The sequence below is a fragment of the Felis catus genome, chromosome B1 (genome assembly GCF_018350175.1).
Source record: "Felis catus isolate Fca126 chromosome B1, F.catus_Fca126_mat1.0, whole genome shotgun sequence".
Lineage (NCBI taxonomy): Eukaryota > Metazoa > Chordata > Mammalia > Carnivora > Felidae > Felis > Felis catus.
Window position 1 is genome coordinate 28,641,412 of NC_058371.1, and position 21,156 is coordinate 28,662,567.

Sequence of the window (21,156 nt, forward strand, 5' to 3'; positions counted from 1 at the left end):
ACTTCTGAGAACTATTCTAGATTCTTCAGATTTCTTCTAGAAATTTTAGTTTCACATTTTCCATTTAAACCCATGATTCTTTTTCCACGATTTTAGTTTCAAGTAATCTCTACACCCAGTTTGGGGCTTGAACTCACAATCTTGAGATCAAGAGTCGCATGATCTACAAAATGAGCCAGCCAGGCCCCACCCATGATTCAACTGTAATTATGTTTTGTGTGAAGTAGGGAGAAGTTCATTTTCTTGCCTATGGATGCTGTCCAATTGCTCCAGCAATATCTGATGAAAAGACTACCTTTCCTCCATTGAATATACTTTCATAAAAATTAATTGAAAGAAAATCAAACAAGTGTATTAATGCGGGTTTATTTCTGGAATCTCTATTCTGTTCCACTCATGTCTATTCTTCTGCCAATGCTATGCTGTCTTGATTACTGTAGCTACAGAGTAAGCTTTTAGCATTGAGCAGAGTAATTACACTTTGTGTTTCTACTTCAAAATTGTGTAAGCTATTCTAGTTTCTTTGCCTTTTCATGCAAATTTGAGAATAAATTTATTTACAAAAAGACTTGCTGGGATTTTGAGAGAAATGGCAATAAATCTAAATTTGTGGAGAACTGACATCTTCATTATGCTGAGTCTTCTAATCCATGAATGTAAGTACACCTCCCCAGTAACAGATTCTCTTTGATTTCTTTCATCAGCATTTATTGTTTAAAGCAAAAAACACCATACATGTTTTTGTTAGACTTCTACATATGTATTTCATATTTTGAGCTATTATAAATGGCATTATGTTTGATATTCGTGTTAATTTTCACGTGCTAATTGCTAATCTATAAAAATTTAACTGATTTTTTCCATTTTTTAAAAATTGAGACATAGCTGAGTTGGTATACAATAATATATTAGTTTCAGGTATACAACATAGTGATTCAACAATTATATACTTTACAAAATGCTCACCACAATAAGTATAGTTACCATATGTCACCATCCAAAGTCACTACAATATTATTAATTATATCCCCTAGACTGTATTTCTCATTCCCATGACTTAACTTATAACTGGAAGTTTGTACTTCCTAATCCCCTTCACTTATTTTGCCCATTCCCCCAACTTCTCTCCCCTCTGGCTACCCTTAGTTTCTTTTCTGTATTTATGAGTCTATTTCTGCTTTTTTCTTGTTCACTTGTTCCATTTTTTAGATTCCACATGTTAAGTGAAATCGTATGGTATTTGTGTTTTTCTAAGTTATTTCACACAGTATAATACCCTCTAGGTCCATCCATGTTGTCACAAATGGCAAGATTTTATTTTTTTTTATGGCTAATATTCCTGTGTGTATGTGTGTGTGTGCACATATACTCCATCTTCTTTATCCATTCAACCATCTATGGACACTTAGTTGCTTCTATGATTTTTCTATTTTAATCATGCATCCAGTGACCTTGCTGGACTTACTAGTTGGGGACTTTTTTTTTTTTTTTGTAAATTCCTTGGGTTTCCCTACGTTATCTTCAAACAGAAAGTTTTATTTCTTCTTTTCTTTTTTTTTATTTCTTCTTTTCTTGTTTTTAAATCAATTTCATTCACTTTTTGCACTGGCTACAATTTCCAGCACTATGTTCATAAGAATGGTAAATGAGAATGTTCTTGCCTTCTTCTCTTACAGAGAAAACTTGTTGTTCATCATTAAGTGTGATGTTAGCTACAGTCATTTTTAATACACTCCTTATCAAGTTGAGGAAACTGCCCTGTTCTTAGCCTGCTGGGTCTTTGTCATAAGTGTTGAAACTTGTCAAATGCTTTCTTTGCATTAATTAATATGATTATGCAATTGTTCTCTATCCTGCAAATATAGATTCACTTTCAAATACAAAACCAGGCTTGCATCCCTCAAATAAATTTTCTTTGGTACTCTGGTCTAATTCATTTTATATACAGTGCTGTTGAATTCGCTTATATTTTGTATAAGATTTCTGCATCAATATTCATGATGGATATTGGCATGTGTTGTTCTTTTTTTGTATTGCATTTGTCTGCTTGTAATATCATAAAATTATTTTCTATTTTCTGGAAGAGGTTCTGTGGAATTTGTATTAACTCTTTTTTAAATGTATAGCATTCTGGGGCATCTGCGTGGCTCAGTCGGTTGAGTGTCCTACTTCGGCTCAGGTCATGATCTCATGATTCATGAGTTTGAGCCCTGCGTTCTGCCCACTGCTGCCAGTGCAGAGCTCACTTCATATCCTCTGTCCCCCTCTCTCTCTGCTCCTCCCCAGCTTGTGTTCACTCTCTCTCAAAAATAAAATAATTAAATTAATAATTAAATTAATAATTAATTAATTAAATGTTTAGAATTCTCCAGTGAAACCATCTGGGTCTGGAGATTTCTTTTCCAACAATGTTTTGTTACTTTGTAGTTTCTGACAAATGGGTCTATTTCATCTATGTTTATGTAAGTAGATCTGTTCATAGTATTCCCTTATTAACCTTTAATGCTGTGAGTCAGAAATGATATCCCATTTCATTCCTGATAGTGGTAATTTGTAATATTTGTCCCTTCTGTCAGTCTTGCTAAAGGTTTGTCAAGTTTCTTATTTTTTCAATCAACCAACTTATTTTTCATTGATTTTCCTTCTTTGCTTGTTTTGGGCTTGTTATTCCGTTCTTATTTTCTTAAGGTGGAAGCTGAAGTTAGTTATGAAATCATTCCTATTTTTAAAAAATTTAATTCCAGAACAGTTAACATACAGTGTTAACATATAGTTTCAGGTGTACAATATAGTGATTCAACAATTCTATACATTACTCAGTGCTCATCAAGATAAATGTACTCTTAACTCCCCTTAACCTATTTCACCCATCTCTCTACCCACTTCCCCTCTGGTAACCATCAGTTCTCTATAGTTAAGAGTCTGGTTTTGGCTTGTCTCTCTCTCTCTTTTTTTAATAATTTTTTCAGTGTTTGTTTATTTTTGAGAGACACAGAATATGAGCAGAGAAGGAGCAGAGAGGAAACAGAGAATCTGAAGCAGGCTCCAGGCTCTGAGCTGTCTGCACAGAGCCAGACAGGAGGCTCAAACTCCTAAACGGAGATTCATGACCTGAGCCAAAGTCGGACACTTACCCAATTGAGCCACCCAGGTGCCCCACTGGCTTGTCTCTTTTTAATTTTGTTCATTAATTTTCTTCAATTTCACATATGAGTGAAATCACATGGTATTTGTCTTTCTCTGACTGACTTATATTGCTTAGCATTATACTCTCTAGATCCATCCATGTTGTTGCAAATGTCGATTTCATTCTTTTTTATGGCTGAATAGTATTCCACTGTGTGTGTGTGTGTGTGTGTGTGTGAGAGAGAGAGAGAGAGACAGAGAGATAGAGAGAGAGAGAGAGAGAGAGAGAGAGAGAGAGAGAGAGAGTATTCCACGTCTTCTTTATCCATTCATCTATCAATGGACATTTGGGCTGCTTCCATAATTTAGCTATTGTGAGTTATACTTCAATAAACATACAGGTTTTTGAATTAGTGTTTTTGTATTCTTTGGATAAATACCCAGTTATGGAATTACTAGATCATATGAAATCCTTTCTATTTTCTAATGTTAAGTATTCAGTGCTATAAATTTGTTAGCAATGCTTTAGCTGTGTCCCTAAAATTCTGCTATGTTGCATTTTCATTTTGATTCAATGCATTTTATTTCTCTTGAAATCTCATGAATATTTAGAAATGTGTTATTTTCCATGTGTCTTGAGACCTATTACTTTCTATGAATTTCTACTTTGCATATGGTCCAAGAACATATTCTGTATGACTTCAATTCTTTAAATATGGGGAGATGTGTTTCAGGGCCCAACATATTGTCTATCTTGATTAGTGTCACTGAGCATTTGAAAAGAATATCTACTGTGCTGTTGTTGGGTGAAGTCATGTATAAATGTCAATTAGATTCTGTTGTTTGATGGTGTCAAGTTCTTCTGTATCTTTGCTGATTTTCTGCCTTAATAGTTCAGTTCTACCAATTGTTGACACAGGTATACTAAAGTCTCCAGCTATAAATCTGAATTTGTCCATTTCTTCTTTAATTTCTAACAATTTTGATTCATGCATACTGAAGCTCTGTTGTTTGATGTATACACATTAAGGTTTGCTATGTCTTATGGGTAGATTGACCCTTTCTCTCATCATTATGCAACATCCCTCTTTGTTCCTGGTAATTTTCTTTCCTCAGAATTCTGCTTTATCTGATATGAATAAAGATAGTCTTGCTTTATTTTGGCTGTTTCCATGGCCTTTCTGCCTATGTTACTTTAAAAAATGTGTATCACTATATCTGCAGTGGATTTATCAACATTATATACTTCAGTCATCTTAAAAAATATATTGTATCAAAAAAAAAGAAAAAATATATTGTATCATTCAGGGCCCTTGTTTCTTTCTTCTCAAGTGCACATGGAACATTCTCCAAGATAGATCACATACTGGGTCACAAAACAGCCCTTCATAAGTATACAAGAATTGAGATCATACCATGCACATTTTCAGACCACAATGCTATGAAGCTTGAAATCAACCACAAGAAAAAAGTCTGGAAAACCTCCAAAAGCATGGAGGTTAAAGAACACCCTACTAAAGAATGAATGGGTCAACCAGACAATTAGAGAAGAAATTAAAAAATATATGGAAACAAATGAAAATGAAAATACAACAATTCAAATGCTTTGGGATGCAGCGAAGGAGGTCCTGAAAGGAAAATACATTATAATCCAGGCCTATCTCAAGAAACAAGAAAAATCCCAAGTACAAAATCTAATAGCACACCTAAAGGAAATAGAAGCAGAACAGCAAAGACACCCCAAACCCAGCAGAAGAAGAGAAATAATAAAGATCAGAGCAGAAATAAACAATATAGAATATAAAAAAACTGTAGAGCAGATCAACGAAACCAAGAGTTGGTTTTTTTGAAAAAATAAACAAAACTGATAAACCTCTAGCCAGGCTTCTCAAAAAGAAAAGGGAGATGACCCAAATAGATAAATACATAAATGAAAATGGAATTATTATGACCAATCCCTCAGAAATACAAGCAATTATCAGGGAATACTATAAAAAATTATATGCCAAGAAACTGGACAACCTGGAAGAAATGGACAAATTCCTAAGCACCCACACACTTCCAAAACTCAAACAGGAAGAAATAGAAAACTTGAACAGACCCATAACCAGTGAACAAATTGAATCAGTTATCAAAAATCTCCCAACAAATAAGAGTCCAGGACCAGATGGCTTCCCTGGAGAATTCTACCAGACATTTAAAGCAGAGATAATACCTATCCTTCTCAAGCTGTTCCAGAAAATAGAAAGGGAAGGAAAACTTCTAGACTCATTCTCTGAAGCCAGCATTACTTTGATTCCTAAACCAGACAGAGACCCAGCAAAAAAAGAGAACTACAGGCCAATATCCCTGATGAATATGGATGCAAAAATTCTCAATAAGATACTAGAAAGTCAAATTCAACAGCATTTAAAAAGACTTATTCACCATGATCAAATGGGATTCATTCCTGGGCTGCAAGGCTGGTTCAATATTCGCAAATCAAATCAATGTGATACATCACATTAATAAAAGAAAAGAAAAGAACCATATGATCTTGTCAATTGATGCAGAAAAAGCATTTGACAAAATTCAGCATCCTTTCTTAATAAAAACCCTCGAGAAAGTCGGGATAGAAGGAACATACTTGAACATCATAAAAGCCATTTATGAAAAGCCCACAGCTAATATCATTCTCAATGGGGAAAAACTGAGAGCTTTCCCCCTGAGATCAGGAACAGACAGGGATGTCCACTCTCACTGCTGTTGTTTAACATAGTACTGGAGGCTCTAGCATCAGCAATCAGACAACAAAAGGAAGTCAAAGGCATCAAAATTGGCAAAGATGAAGTTAAGCTTTCACTTTTTGCAGATGACATGATATTATACATGGAAAACCCGACAGACTCCACCAAAAGTCTACTAGAACTGATGTATGAATTCAGCAAAGTCGCAGGATACAAAATCAATGTACAGAAATCAGTTGCATTCTTATACACTAATAACGAAGCAACATAAAGACAAATAAAGAAACTGATCCCATTCACAATTGCACCAAGAATCATAAAATACCTAGGAATAAACCTAACCAAAGATGTAAAAGATCTGTATGCTGAAAACTATAGAAAGCTAAGGAAGGAAATTGAAGAAGATATAAAGAAATGGAAAAACATTCCACGCTCATGGATTGGAAGAATAAATATTGTTAAAATGTCAATACTACCCAAAGCTATCTACACATTCAATGCAATCCCAATCAAAACTGCACCAGCATTCTTCTTGAAGCTAGAACAAGCAATCCTAAAATTTGTATGGAACCACAAAAGGCCCTGAATAGCCAAAGTAATTTTGAAGAAGAAGACCAAAGCAGGAGGCATCACAATCCCAGACATTAGCCTCTACTAAAAAGCTGTAATCATCAAGACAGCATGGTATTGGCACAAAAACAGACACATAGACCAATGGAATAGAATAGAGACTCCAGAACTGGACCCACAAAAGTATGGCCAACCTAATCTTTGACAAAGCAGGAAAGACTATCCAATGGAAAAAAGACAGTCTCTTTAACAAATGGTGCTGGGAGAACTGGACAGCAACATGCAGAAGAATGAAACTAGACCACTTTCTTATACCATTCACAAAAATAAACCCAAAATGGATAAAGGACCTGAATATGAGACAGGAAACCATAAAAACCCTAGAAGAAAAAGCAGGAAAAAAACCTCCCTGACCTCAGCCGCACCAATTTCGTAGTTGACACATCTCCAAAGGCAAGGGAATTAAAAGCAAAAATGAACTATTGGGACCTCATGAAGATAATAAGCTTCTGCACTACAAAGGAAACAATCAACAAAACTAAAAGGCAACCAATGGAATGGGAAAAGATACTTGCAAATGACATATCGGACAAAGGGCTAGTATCCAAAATCTATAAAGAACTCACCAAACTCTACACCCGAAAAACAAATAATCCAGTGAAGAAATGGGCAGAAAACACGAATAGACACTTCTCTAAAGAAGACATCCAGATGGCCAACAGGCACATGAAAAGATGCTCAACGTTGCTCCTCATCAGGGAAATACAAATCAAAACCATACTCAGATACCACCTCACACCAGTTAGAGTGGCCAAAATGAACAAATCAGGAGACTATAGATGCTGGAGAGGATGTGGAGAAACAGGACCCTCTTGCACTGTTGGTGGGAATGCAAACTGGTGCAGCCATTCTGGAAACCAGTGTGGAGCTTGCTCAAAAAATTAAAAATAGATCTACCCTATGAGCCAGCAATAGCACTGCTAGGAATTGACCCAAGGGATACAGGAGTGCTGATGCATAGGGGCACCTGTACCCCAATGTTTATAGCAGCACTTTTAACAAGAGCCAAATTATGGAAAGAGCCTAAATGTCCATCAACTGATGAATGGATAAAGAAATTGTGGTTTATATACACAATGGAATACTACGTGGCAATGAGAAAGAATGAAATATGGCCTTTTGTAGCAACGTGGATGGAACTGGAGAATGTTATGCTAAGTGAAATACAGATACTGTATTTTTTCACACAGAGAAAGACATATACCGTATGTTTTCACTCTTATGTGGATCCTGAGAAACTTAACAGAAGACCATGGGGGAGGAGAACTCCCCCACTGACTCTAAAAAAGTTAGAGAGGGAGGGAGCCAAACCATAGGAGACTCTTGAAAACTGAGAACAATCTGAGAGGGTTGATGGGGGGTAGAAGGGAGGGTAGGGTGGGTGATGGGTATTGAGGAGGGCACCTGTTGGGATGAGCACTGGGTGTTGTATGGAAACCAATGTGACAATAAATTTCATATTAAAAAAATAATAAAAATATATTGTGTCAACCTGTTTTTTTAATTGGTATATATCATTTACACTTAATATAATTGGTATGTTAGGGCTTAAGCCTGCCATTTATCTGTTTTTTCCTCCACTGTTCAATTCTTGATTTCATTTTTCTGACTTCCTATGGGTTACTCAAACATTTAAAAAAATCCATTTTGATCTATTTTTTTAAAAAATCTTTTAATTCTGATGTAACTGTAGATTCACATGTAGTTGTAATATATAATACAGAGAGCACCTATATTCCCATTCACCCAGTTCCTTCCAATGGTAACATCTCACTTTATAATTATTTCCTCTATATACACTGAGAATCACATCAGAGAATGTTACAACTTTTTTTCCAACTGTCAAACATAATTATAAAACTCAAGAGAAGGATGGCTCATTATATTTCCCTGTATTTTGAATCTTTCCTTAATTCCTAATGTTCCCAGCTTCCTTCTTCTGTTGCTTTGTTTAGAGAACTTTGTTCAGCCATTCTTTCAGCCATGTGTTGATGAAAAAATTTTAATTTACTTCATCTGAAAATGTCTACTTCATTTCTATTCCTGAAGGATATTTTTGCCAGGGACAGAACTATGGGTTGACAGTTCTTCTCCTTCTATACTTAAATGTTATGCCACCTCCTCTAGGCTCCATGGTTTCTAATGAGAAATCTTCTGTCATTCAAAAAAATTTTCCCCTATAGGGGCACCTGGCTGGCTCAGTTGGTTGAAGCACATGACTCTTACTCTTGGGAGTCATGAGCTCAAGCCCCCTGTTGGGCATAGAGTTTACTTAAAAAAATTTTTTCCCCTTATAGATATGTGGTTGCTCTAGTTGCTTTCAAGATTTTTCTGTCCTTAGTCTTCAGAAGTTTGATTATGCTATGCTATAGCATGGACTTTTTGGGTTTATGGAACCTTCAGCCTTTTGACTATGCAGGTTTATGCCCTTTGCCAAATTTGGGAAATTTTTTAGCCAATATTCCTTCAAGTACTTTTCTACACTCTTTCTCTTCTTCTTTGGGGACACTGAGGACAAAGATGTTACATCTTATATTATTGTTCCACACATTCCTGAAGCTCTGGTATTTTTTTCTGTGTGTGCATGTGTACGTTCTCCTGTGTCATTCAGGCTGAGTAATTTCTATTGTTATTATCTTCAAATTCACTGACTATTTCCAATGTCTTCTTCTCAACTCTTCTCTGGATCCATCCTTTGAGTTTTTATTTTGATTATTGTATTTTTCAGTTCCAAAATTTCTACTTGATTCTTTATTACATTTTGCATTTTTTTGTTGAGATTTTCTATTTTTTCATTTGTTTCAAGAGTGTTCATAGTTGCTTACTGAAACACCATTATAATGGCTGCCTTAAGAGCCTTGTCAGATTAATTCCAACATCTGTTTCATCAGAGTATTGGCATCTATGGATTACTTTGTCTCATTCAAGTTGATATTTTTCCTGGTTGTTAGAAAATGAGTGATTTCAAAAATTTTTATTTTGGTCATCTTGGATATTGTTAAGATATTCTGGATCATATTTAATCTTGGGTTTTATCAAGCCTCTACTGAAATTGAGCTAACAGGGGAAACTGCCAGTAAGAAAAGGGAGGGACTGATTTCTTTGCCACCAGATTGGACTGAAGTCCTGGCTCCCTACAGAGTCTCCAACAACACTGTGTGTGTGTGGGGGGGGGGGGTGCTTTGTTACCATGAGAAAGGGGTAGAAGTCACTGCTCCTGACTCAGCCTCCAATGACAATGTGGGAAAGGGACAGGTGTTTTGTAACTGACAGGTGTGATAGCAGTCCAGGCTCCATACTTGGTTTTCATGGACTCTATTCCAAGTGAGAAGGGGTGGCTCATCACCACAGGGCAGGGATGGAAAACCACTGACACTGCAGGGGAGGGGATGCCAGGGAGGGGAACCTGTTACTGCCATGAAGGGGAGAGGAGTGGATAGAAGTCTAAGCCCTCCACTTAGCTTTTGCTAACAAAGGTGTACCGGCTATATTTTTCCCCCTAGTTTTTTGTAGGAGTAAGGGGTATACTGTCAAATAAGTTTCTATTTTTCTAGGATGTGCCCTTCCTAGTCCTTTTCAAGGGAGAAGACACTTTTCTTGGGGCTTTCTGTGTCTATTCCAGCTGGTATTCCTGGACTGTTGGCATATGATCTGAGACATGGAGGAAACAAAAACATAAAATCCAGAGAACTTACTGCAGTGACATTCCTTGAGTCCCAGGGTTTTTAAGTGGTCCATCTTCTCTACACCTTCCAAAGTCTTCTACTATTTGTTTTGTGTATAATGTCCAGCAATTTTAAGTGTACTTAGTGAAAGGGATAGGAGACATGTCTGTTTCATTGTGTGCGAACCAAAGGTACATGTGTGTTTAAGGAATTAAAGGCATGACTTCATCTAATTTTATATAGTCAAAACAGAAGATGAACACAAACTAAGAATCAGAAAAATGCAGTAATAGTTATGAAATAACCCCGCCTTCCTTGGAAATAGTAAATATTACCTTTCCCAGCTGCCCTCCTGATCTTGGGAATAGTGAATTTCTTCAAAGGATTGACTTCTACACCAGCAAGTAATAAAGGCTCACTGGTTGAGTTCATTTTCCATAGTGTCTTGTGTTTAGCAATATCTTTCATTTCCATTTTGTTGGTGGCCTAAAATCAACCCGAAATTATTAAACAAAAGGTCAATTAATAAGTAAGAGGCAATGGCAGTAAAACTTTAAAATTTCTTACATGGAATTGAACACACTGTCTTGGTCACACTCACAACAGGTTCCAATCACAATTTGTCAGGTCACCCAAAATAAAAAATTAACAGCTTTAGCTTTTACATAATGTTTTAAATATTTATTTTGTAGCTTCTAATAAACCTCTTCTCTGTAATTTTTTTTTTTAATTTTTTTCAACGTTTATTTATTTTTGGGACAGAGAGAGACAGAGCATGAATGGGGGAGGGGCAGAGAGAGAGGGAGACACAGAATCGGAAACAGGCTCCAGGCTCCGAGCCATCAGCCCAGAGCCTGACGCGGGGCTCGAACTCACAGACCGCGAGATCGTGACCTGGCTGAAGTCGGACACTTAACCAACTGCACCACCCAGGCGCCCCTCTCTGTAATTTATAAAACTGTAATGGGGTAACTAAAAGTGTGTGTTCCTGAAAAGTTTAATAACTTCCAAACAATTTTAAAAAAAATGTTTATTTAATTTTTTTTTTTTTTTTTTTTTTTTAAATTTTTTAACGTTTTTATTTATTTTTGAGACAGAGAGAGACACAGCATGAACGGGGGAGGGGCAGAGAGAGAGGGAAACACAGAATCGGAAGCATGCTCCAGGCTCCGAGCCATCAGCCCAGAGCCCGACGTGGGGCTCGAACTCGCAGACCGCGAGATCGTGACCCGAGCTGAAGTCGGATGCTTAACCGACTGAGCCACCCAGGCGCCCCAATGTTTATTTAATTTTGATGGGGTAGGGACAGAGAGAGAAGGAGACAGAGGATCTGAAGCAGGCTCTATGCTGACGGCAGTGAGCCCAATGTAGAGCTCAAACTCATGGACTGTGAGTCATTACCTGAGCTGACACCAGATGCTCAACCGACTGAGCCACCCAGTCACCTCTGAACAACAATTTTTTTATTAACATTTGGTAAAATTCTTGCCAAATACTATGTTTTTAAAAAGCATTTTGTCTATACACTTCTGTGAACAGAATGAATTCTCTAAATCAGAATCTCTGCCTGTGGGAAAAACCTAAAGTTGTAAATCAACTACTACAGGACTATCCCTACAGTGGATTGCCTAAACAGTCAATCATTGGCTAATGTTCCATAGTATCACTCTAGGGGCGCCTGGGTGGCGCAGTCGGTTAAGCGTCTGATTTCAGCCAGGTCACGATCTCGCGGTCTGTGAGTTCGAGCCCCGCGTCAGGCTCTGGGCTGATGGCTCGGAGCCTGGAGCTTGTTTCCGATTCTGTGTCTCCCTCTCTCTCTGCCCCTCCCCCGTTCATGCTCTGTCTCTCTCTGTCCCAAAAATAAATAAAAAATTTAAAAAAAAATCATAGTATCACTCTATAAATGGATTAAGACCTCATATATTGTCATACTATAACAGATTTCTTTTCCTCCCTTCTTTCTCTCTCCAACCCTCCCTCCCCTCCCACCCAACACATACAGTTAATTCTTAACCTTTCAAATAGAATTCATACTAGGTATTGAAGGAAAGTTATGGAGTCTACACACAGAAATATATGTAGACATGGATTTTTTCATACCATTTCATAATATGGTTCATGGACCTCCTGATAGCTATTAACTGCTTAGTTCCAACTTAGCTCATAATCTACATTAAGAGCTGCCAAAATTCTACAGAAGGATCATAAAGGATAAAATTCTACAGAAGGTTCACAAAAGATTTTCCCTTCAATCCCCACTCCACCCTTTATGGGAGATAATCTTACAATCTCCCAAACATGGATCAGAATAGGGAATCTGAATAGACAGAAATCTCTAGAAACAGAATATCAGCCTTTCTCTCATCTAGCTTCACTGATAGACACCAGTGGTGTTGTCACCTAACAAGAACACCCACAAGATACATTATCTTGAGTCAGGGCACCTGGCTAACTCAGTTGGTAGAGCACGTGACTCTTTATCTTGGCATTGTGAGTTTGAGCCCTGTGTTGGGTGCAGAGATTATGTAAAAATAAAATCTTTAACAGCAACAACAAAAGAAATACTGCTGCCAAGATATACCAGCCTGAGAGATAGTTGTCAAGATAGCCATGTTCATCTGGTAAGGGGGAAAAGGAAGAATAATTTATTTAATGACTTAAATTACAAGAAAACTTTCCAATTAATCGTGATCTATACCTACTGTACACAAAGGGATACTACCATCACTTGAATATACTTGAAGGGCCAAGTGCTGCAACAATCCTCAATACTGCCTTTAACTATAGTTAAATTGTATTTTCAGGAAAGGTGGATACTATTTTAGCTGTATGGTTTCTTATACAATGTTCCTCTAGTACAATTTACTAATAAAGTGGGCCTCTGAAATTCACTGGTTTTGTTCCTTAGTGCTTAGGATAACACTAAGTCACAAATTAGCTAAGTTAAAAACTGTAGTGAAAAATGAATATTCAGGGCACAATGGTATTCGATGTTCTTTAAAAAACATTTTTTTTAATGTTTGTTTATTTTTGAGAGACAGAGAAGAGTATGAGCAGGGGAGGAGCAGAGAGAGATGGAGACAAAGAATGTGAAGCACACTCCAGGCTCTGAGCCGTCAGCACAGAGCCTGATGTGGGGCTCAAACCCACAAGCTGTGAGATCATGACCTGAGCATCTGAAGTTGGACGCTTAACCGACTAAGCCACCCAGGCGCCCTTCAATGTTCTTTATTAAGTTGCACCCAGCAATTTTTCAAGTAAGGAATAATACTTGAGAAACTTCAGCCTAAACAACTTAGCCATATTAAAGTGATAACAAATTCATATAAATCTTTATATTCATATTCACAGTCCCATAAACATATCCTGTTCTGTAGTATATAACAGGATATGTTTTGACATATATATGCAAATGGTTGAGTGTCTGACTCTTGATTTTCACTCAGGTCATAATCTCGTGGTTTGTTAGATCAAGAACCACATCAGGTTCTATGCTGACAGTGTGAATCCTGCTTGGGATTCTCTCTCTGCCTCTCTCCCACTCATGCTCTCTCTCTCAAAAGTAAATAAATAAACACTTAAAAAATAAGTATGTATATTATGATCAATGTTAAGCTAACACACTTAAAGATTATACAAAATAATACATTCTAGGAAAAAATTATTAAAACTGATTTAAGAAGGAATTACAAGAATTCATCATCTTAGTACTGTCAAGAAGAAATTAAATTAGAAGTTACAAACTGATTCTGAAAGTAAAAATGATATTATGGGGCTCCTGGATGGTTCAGTTGGTTAAGCATGCAACTCCTGATTTCAGTTCAGGTGATGATCTCACAATTGTGAGATCGAGCCCCATGTTGGGTTCAGCACGGAATGTGGAGCTTGCTTGGGATTCTCTCTCTGCCCCTCCCCTGCTCGTGCTCTCTCTCTCTCTCAAATAAACTTAAAAAATAAAAAAATTAGAGTAAAAACAATATTAATATATCACAAATCATCTGAGTTCACCCCAGAAATGCAAGGGAGATTTATCAATAGGAAATATGTACATCTCATTTACTACATAAACCTTTTAAAAGTATTTTGCCTATACACTAAAAAAGAAAAATCAAGTGATTCTCTCAATAGACTACGATTATCTCATAGACTTATGATTTTTTTTTAAAAAAACATCTTAGGAAAGAGGAAGCGACAGAGAAATTGGTAACGAACACCAAAAATTTATAGCAAATTGCTAAATATCAGGAGCACTACCTTTTCAATTAAGAATAAAATAAGAATGCCTTTGTTTCCTTTATCTCTGCTTCCCTGTAACAGTGGGCTGGCGGTGCTCACAAGGGCAAATGTCAAGAAATAAAAGGTATAAAGGCAAGTTAAAGGGAAAAAAGAAAAGGGCTTGGGAATTTCTGGGAGTAAAAGAGTGTTTCAGCTTGTAAGAGAAAACTTAGATGAAGTTTTAGATGAAGAATGAATTTTACTTAGAAAGGCAAAAAAATCATAATGTTTCAAATTTTGTTTGTACCATTAATTAACAATGTTATATTAGGCAAAATGCCTAACTTCTCTGAGGCTGATAATATCAATAATATTTCACATGGTTGTAGCACCTGTATGCTATAATGGACACAATTAACTATTTGTATATTCCTAAAGTCTATCCTATGGAACCAAGTTACACTATTTGTCAAGAAACACAGGACTGCAAAGATAACCAGCTTAGAGGTCAAGTGATGTTGGTTCTAATACTAGCTCTTAATAGCTCTCTAATGCTAGCAACTACTCAACTAACCTCCAACAATTCACTAACTTCTGCAGTGTGTTACTCTGTGTGCATTATGAATTGTATTACATTTTTCAGGGACAAGTAATGGCCAAAGAATAGATACCTTTTATGTCAAATAGTCAGGCTAAATATTTGATCCTCTTGAAGTCCATTTTAAATTTTTTTTTCAACGTTTATTTATTTTTTGGACAGAGAGAGACAGAGCATGAACGGGGGAGGGGCAGAGAGAGAGGAAGACACAGAATCGGAAACAGGCTCCAGGCTCTGAGCCATCAGCCCAGAGCCCGACGCGGGGCTCGAACTCACGGACCGCGAGATCGTGACCTGGCTGAAGTCGGACGCTTAACCGACTGCGCCACCCAGGCGCCCCTTGAAGTCCATTTTAGAAGAATATTTGTATTGGGTTTCTGAAGACCATCATCAAACATTAAGGACTTGCATGTTTGGGAGATTAGAGATTACTAAATAAACCTGCAAAATCTTTAACCTGATTGTCAAAGAGTCTTAATAACAGAACCTGTTTCAAGTGAAAAACTTAGCCTTAGAGTTTCTTTAATGAGACTCAACTGCTATCAGTTGAGTCCTTTATACAAGGTAACTCAGGATGACTGCAGATACACAAAAGCATTAATGAGAAAGTTTTTTTTAGTTCTCTTTCAAACTTTTGTATGAATCAGCTTGTTATTAATTTATCTTTAAAACCTCTAAAACTTTGCTGATCTTTAACAACAACAAAAGCAATGCCTCAGTTTCAGGATTTTCTGGCAAATAATACTGTTCTAACTTATTTTTACACTTACCTTCTATTTGTGCCAAATAATACTGACTTCCTATTCATTTTCCATCCCAAAATATACTTAAGTAAAAAATAAGTTTACTTTAGAATATTACAGAAGTTACTGTAATGATGATATGCAGATATGGCAAAGATCATTCATTCCTCTTCTAGTAATCTCAAGAAAGAGTTCCTGATGAATAAAGAATACTCTCAGAACTTAAGTCACAAAAGTAATTTCTGAGTTCTTCTGCAGAGTTCTAAATGGTTCAGACTAAGAATTATTTGATAAGCAAATGGTTAAATCAGATCACACGTATGATAAACTGCATACACACTTAGTGAAATTAAGCCAAGAATCCCTTAGTTAAGACTATACAATGGAGAAATAAAATACATTTTTGTCGTATCTTTCATTTTACAGATCAGGGATTGGCAAATGCTGGCCCACTATTAGTTTTCATAGGGACTGAAATTTAAATGACTGGAAAAAAGTCAGGAATAGTATCTGTCGCTTAAAAAATTATCTGCAACTCAAATTTAAGGGTCCATGGTAAGTAAATTTTACTGGGACACAGCCACACCAATTTATCTATTGTCTATGGCTGCTTTACTATTAGAAAAGCATAGCTGAGTGAATGTGACAGACACTCTGGGGCCCACAGACTAAAATATTTACTACCTAGCCCTTTACAGAAAAAGTTTGCCAACCCCTGTCAGAGATGAAGCAACACAACTAATTGGGACAATAAAAACTAGGTCTTATGATTTCCATTTCAGGGCTCTTTCTCCCATACTCCCATTGTCTCAATTATCTCTCTACTGTATTATGAATTTCAAAGTGAGTGAATCCCTACTCACTTTGCTTCTCTGCATCTTGCCCAACAGCATTTAAACAGGCTCAAACCTGATCATTTCAAAACCAAAATAGGATTCTACCAGGGTTATACATGTCTTTATCTAGATCACCTTACTTCCTCCTCAATCTACTTTGATTTCCAACTCCACCTCAACAGCAATCTTCAGTTACCTTTTTCACATCAGTCTCTCACTCACGTAAGCACACTTCTGGCTCATAACTTACTTGGCCTGTTTACATTTGATACTCTTGACCAATCTGCCCCACTCTTCCCTGATTGCTGTGACTTCATAATCCTGATTTCAGGTGGTCCTTTCTCAGTCTCTTAATAATTCAACACTAAAACATTATTGTTTTAATGTTTACTTCTATAAGGGAAATAAGTGAATACTCTCTTTGGAGATTTTTTTAGTAGTATTTATCAAACTTATTTTAGCCAACAACAAAAACAAAATCTTGTGGTTTTAATTTGCATTTCTTTCATTACTAGTGAGGTTGAGTCATTTTTTTCCTGTCACTTGTTCCTCCTATCTTTTTCTCCATTTTTTCTTTTTTACAAATAAGATGGTTTTTAATGATTTGTAAGGATTTTATACACAGAGATATTAGTTTTTGTCTGTCATAATAAAGGTTGCAATATTTTTGTCTTAATTTCATTTATGGCATTTGTATCCCATAGCAAAATTTTAATTCTTGTGTAGTTTAATTTCTCAACCTTTTATTATACTGGATTCTTATCTTAACACCAGCAGTGTAGGAGAGTTCCAGTTGTTCCATATTCTCAACTCACATAATACTGGCCCAGACTTTAATTCCTGCCGATTCAATATCTGCAAATGCTATCTCACTGTGGTTAGTTTGCATTTGTCTGATTTTTCATAAGACTGTGTATATTTATTGGTCATTTGTGTTTTCAAACCCGTGAAATGCCTGTTCATGTTTTTTACCCACTTTTTTATGAGGCTATTTATTCTACTCTATGTATTTGCCAAAAAAAATCTTTTTTTTTTTTAATTTTTCTTAACGTTTATTTATTTTTGAGACAGAGAGAGACAGAGCATGAATGTGGGGAGGGTCAGAGAGAGAGGGAGACACAGAATCTGAAACAGGCTCCAGGCTCTGAGCTGTCAGCACAGAGCCCGATGCGGGGCTCGAACTCATGGATCGTGAGATCATGACCTGAGCCAAAGTCGGCTGCTTAACTGACTGAGCCACCCAGGCGCCCCCCCAAAAAAATCTTTTTGATATATGAGCACTTCATCAATCATATTTGTTGCAAATAATTTCCCCTCACTTTTTAAACTTATCTTTTCACTTTTTTGAAAAATATTTAATGTGGTTGAATTTATACACTTTTTCCTTATATTTTGTTTTTGTTTTTGATAAACTTTAATAATTCTCCCCAAGACCATAAAGAATATCCTCTCTATTCTCTTCTATGAAAAGTTTTATAGTTTTGCCTTTTACCTTCAAGTCCTTAAATAACCTGAAATTCATGTTAGTCTGAGGTAAGAAGGGCTCAATTTTTCCATGAGTATCAAACCATGGTAGCATTAGAAAAATCTTTCCTTTCCCTATTTATCTCTGGTATCTCTGACATTAATCAACTTTCCACACATGTATGATTTCTAGGCTCTCTGATCTGTTTTATTGGTGTCTTTCTGCATTCCTGCACCAACACCACACAATAATAAATCTTGATATATGTTAGGATAAAACCAAAAGAAAATAAAAAACAAATCTTGTTTTTTGAAACACCTTTGCTCTTACACACATATTTTAAAATAAGTTTGTCTAAAACATAAGAGACTCTTAAATATAGAGAACAAACAGAGGGTTGCTAGAGGGGCTGTGGGAGGGGGATGGGCTACATGGATAAGGGGCATTAAAGAATCTACTCCTGAAATCAGTGTTGCACTATATGCTAACTAACTTGGATGTAAATAAATAAATAAATAAATAAATAAATAAATAAATAAATGTAAAATAAGTTTATCTAATAAGAAATCTTGTTTAGGTTTTAATTGGAATTTCACTGATCTACTACTGATCAATGATATTGTTTTATGAGTCTTCCTCTCTTGAACATGGGTTATCTTCCTATTTATTCATGTCCTTTATATCTTTCAATAAAGATTTCTTTTTTCCACAAGGGTATAACATGTTTTAAAGAATTTATTGTAAGTTCTGGGGTGCCTGGGTGGCTGAGTCAGTTAAATGTCCAACTTCAGCTCAGGTTATGATCTCATGGTTCATGGTGTTTGAGTCCCACGTGAGGCTCTGTGCTGACATCTTGGAGCCTGCTTGGATCCTCTGTCTCCTTCTCTGTGCCCCTCCCTTGCTCTCTCTCTCTCTCAAAAGTAAACAAACATTAAAAAAATAAAGGATTTATTCTAAGTTTGTCATAATTTTTAAATCACTACACATTATCTTTTTAAAAAGTTGTATTTTATTCACTGCTAATGTTTAAAGTGGTGTTCATGATAATGACAATATTTATCTGTAACACTTATTAGGAACCAGGCACTTATCTAAGTGCTTTAGATATATATTGATCCACTTAATCATCATATCCCTATAAGATTCCCTTATTTTAAATTAGGGGAAAAAGTGTAAGTTAAATAATGTGCCCAAGGACAGAAAGCTAGGAAGTGTTTGTTGGAATTCAAAGCCAGGCAATCTGACATTGGCATGAATACACTCAACTGTTAGGCAAAATGACTTTCATTGAAACTGATTTCTGTACACTGACTGCCAGCAACCTTGCTATGCTTCTATTGATTCTAATAATTTGTCTTCATGAACAATCATAACCTTTCTGAATGAGGAAGGGCATATTATAATGATTTTCAGCATGTTTCTTTTTTCCAATCATTATACCATTTATTTCTTGTGCTTGCCTTACTGTGCAGGCTAGAAGTTCTAACATATGTCAAATATAAGTGATAATGGCAGGTGCCTTGGTCTTTTCCCTGAACCTAAAGGGGAAGTTTTAAATCTTTTACAATTGAATGACAAATTCTATTTTTTTTTTGAAAGACATCCTGTATAGGTTAAATTTTCCTGGGTATAAAATTCTAGACTGACTGCTATTTTCTCAGCTCTCTTGAGATACTATCCCACTACTTCCTGTGACCCACTGCTCCTGTTAAGATATCACCTCCAATATAATTGTCACTCATTTAAGGGCAAATCTTTTTTCTCTGACAGCTTTTAAAATCTCTTCATCTCTGGTGTTCTGCATTTTCATTATAATGTTCTAGTGTAAACATTTCATGGACTTGTATTTAAGGTTTGGTATCTTTGACATTTTTGTGAAATTTTCTGCAACTTTATCTCTGAATATTGTTGTGGCATTGTTCTATTTCCTTAGAATAGAAATTTTAGTTACCTGTGTTTAAACTTCTACACCTTTATTTTTCATGTTTCTTAACACCTAATTCATATATTTCATCTCTTTTTCCTAGGTTGCATTCTCAATAAAGTTGATTTAAAATCAATAGTTGATTTCACACACACACACACACACACACAAAACAAAGAGTGATATAATATCTGGGTTACTTGCTTTAAAATTATCCAGTTAATAACTGCTGAAGCTTGAAAATGGGTACTTGGGGACTCATTATAGTATTCTATTTTCATATATTTTGGAACTTTCCAGAATAAAAACAGAAGCATAAAAGTGGCTAAATGTGCATAAATTATCTTTAAAAATTTATTTTAATGTTAACTTATTTTTGAGAGAGAGAGAGAGAGAAACAAAGCGTGAGCAGGGTAGGGGCAGAGAGAAGGAGATACAGAATCCAAAGCAAACTCTAGGCTCTGAACTGTCAGCACAGAGCCTGATGTGGGGCTCGAACTCACAAACTGCAAGATCATGACCCGGGCCAAACTCAGACGGAGCCACCCAGGCACCCTGAAATTATCTTTAAAAGAAATCGATAACGTTAGTTGTCTATGGAGAAAAGAATACTAGGTGGTTTAGGAATGTGGAGGAATTTATCAGTTTATATTTTTATTACTTTAAGTTTTATCTTCATAAATTTATAAACTATTAAAAATGAAAATAATTTGTTCACTATTGCAACGAAAAATATAAAATACATAAGAATAAACTGAAGAAATGGTCTGGGCTGATAGGAAGACTTCTAAAAACTCTGAAGGTCATAAAAGACTTGCTTAAAGAGGGAATGAGCATACTTTATTTTTGAGGAATACTTATTATGGTGAATATTTAAAATTGTCCTACATTAAGCCTCTAAAGTTGATTCAATCTTAAAATTGACAAAAATAATACTAAAGGTTATATGGAAAAGAAACAATCAAGGAAATTCTGAGAAAGTTACTGGAGGAAGAAAACTGGCACTATTAAATATTATAATTTATTCAATAATTATAGCAATTATAATTAGCTGGGTAATATCACTCAATTAAATTTAGGTTTTATTAATAAGAGAGAGGATAGTAAATAATAGGCAATTTAAAACTGTAGTTATCGACACAAAAATAAACAATGGAATACCAGAGTGAGAAAAAAGACCAAAAGTCCCCAAGATTTTGCAGATGTTAATAATGGTATTTCAAATCAG

General features: G+C 35.9%; 1 protein-coding gene and 1 long non-coding RNA gene across 16 annotated transcripts in view; one reads left to right on the top strand and one right to left on the bottom strand.

The window, feature by feature from the left end:
* Positions 1–21,156, bottom strand: part of TEX15 (testis expressed 15, meiosis and synapsis associated) — a 101,313-nt gene that overhangs the window by 54,102 nt on the left and 26,055 nt on the right. For 12 of the 13 annotated variants that reach the window (XM_019828368.3, XM_045055332.1, XM_045055330.1 and 9 more), the window contains one exon: positions 10,483–10,633. In XM_019828368.3, coding sequence (XP_019683927.2) covers positions 10,483–10,621 — 139 coding nt within the window. In that variant the 5' untranslated portion in view covers positions 10,622–10,633. Of the gene's footprint in view, positions 1–10,482; positions 10,634–15,730; positions 15,921–21,156 lie in introns of those variants that run through there. The other variant, XM_045055333.1, reaches the window with a different exon arrangement.
* Positions 1–21,156, top strand: part of LOC109498778 — a 47,752-nt gene that overhangs the window by 8,851 nt on the left and 17,745 nt on the right. The gene's annotated exons all lie outside the window — the stretch shown is intronic.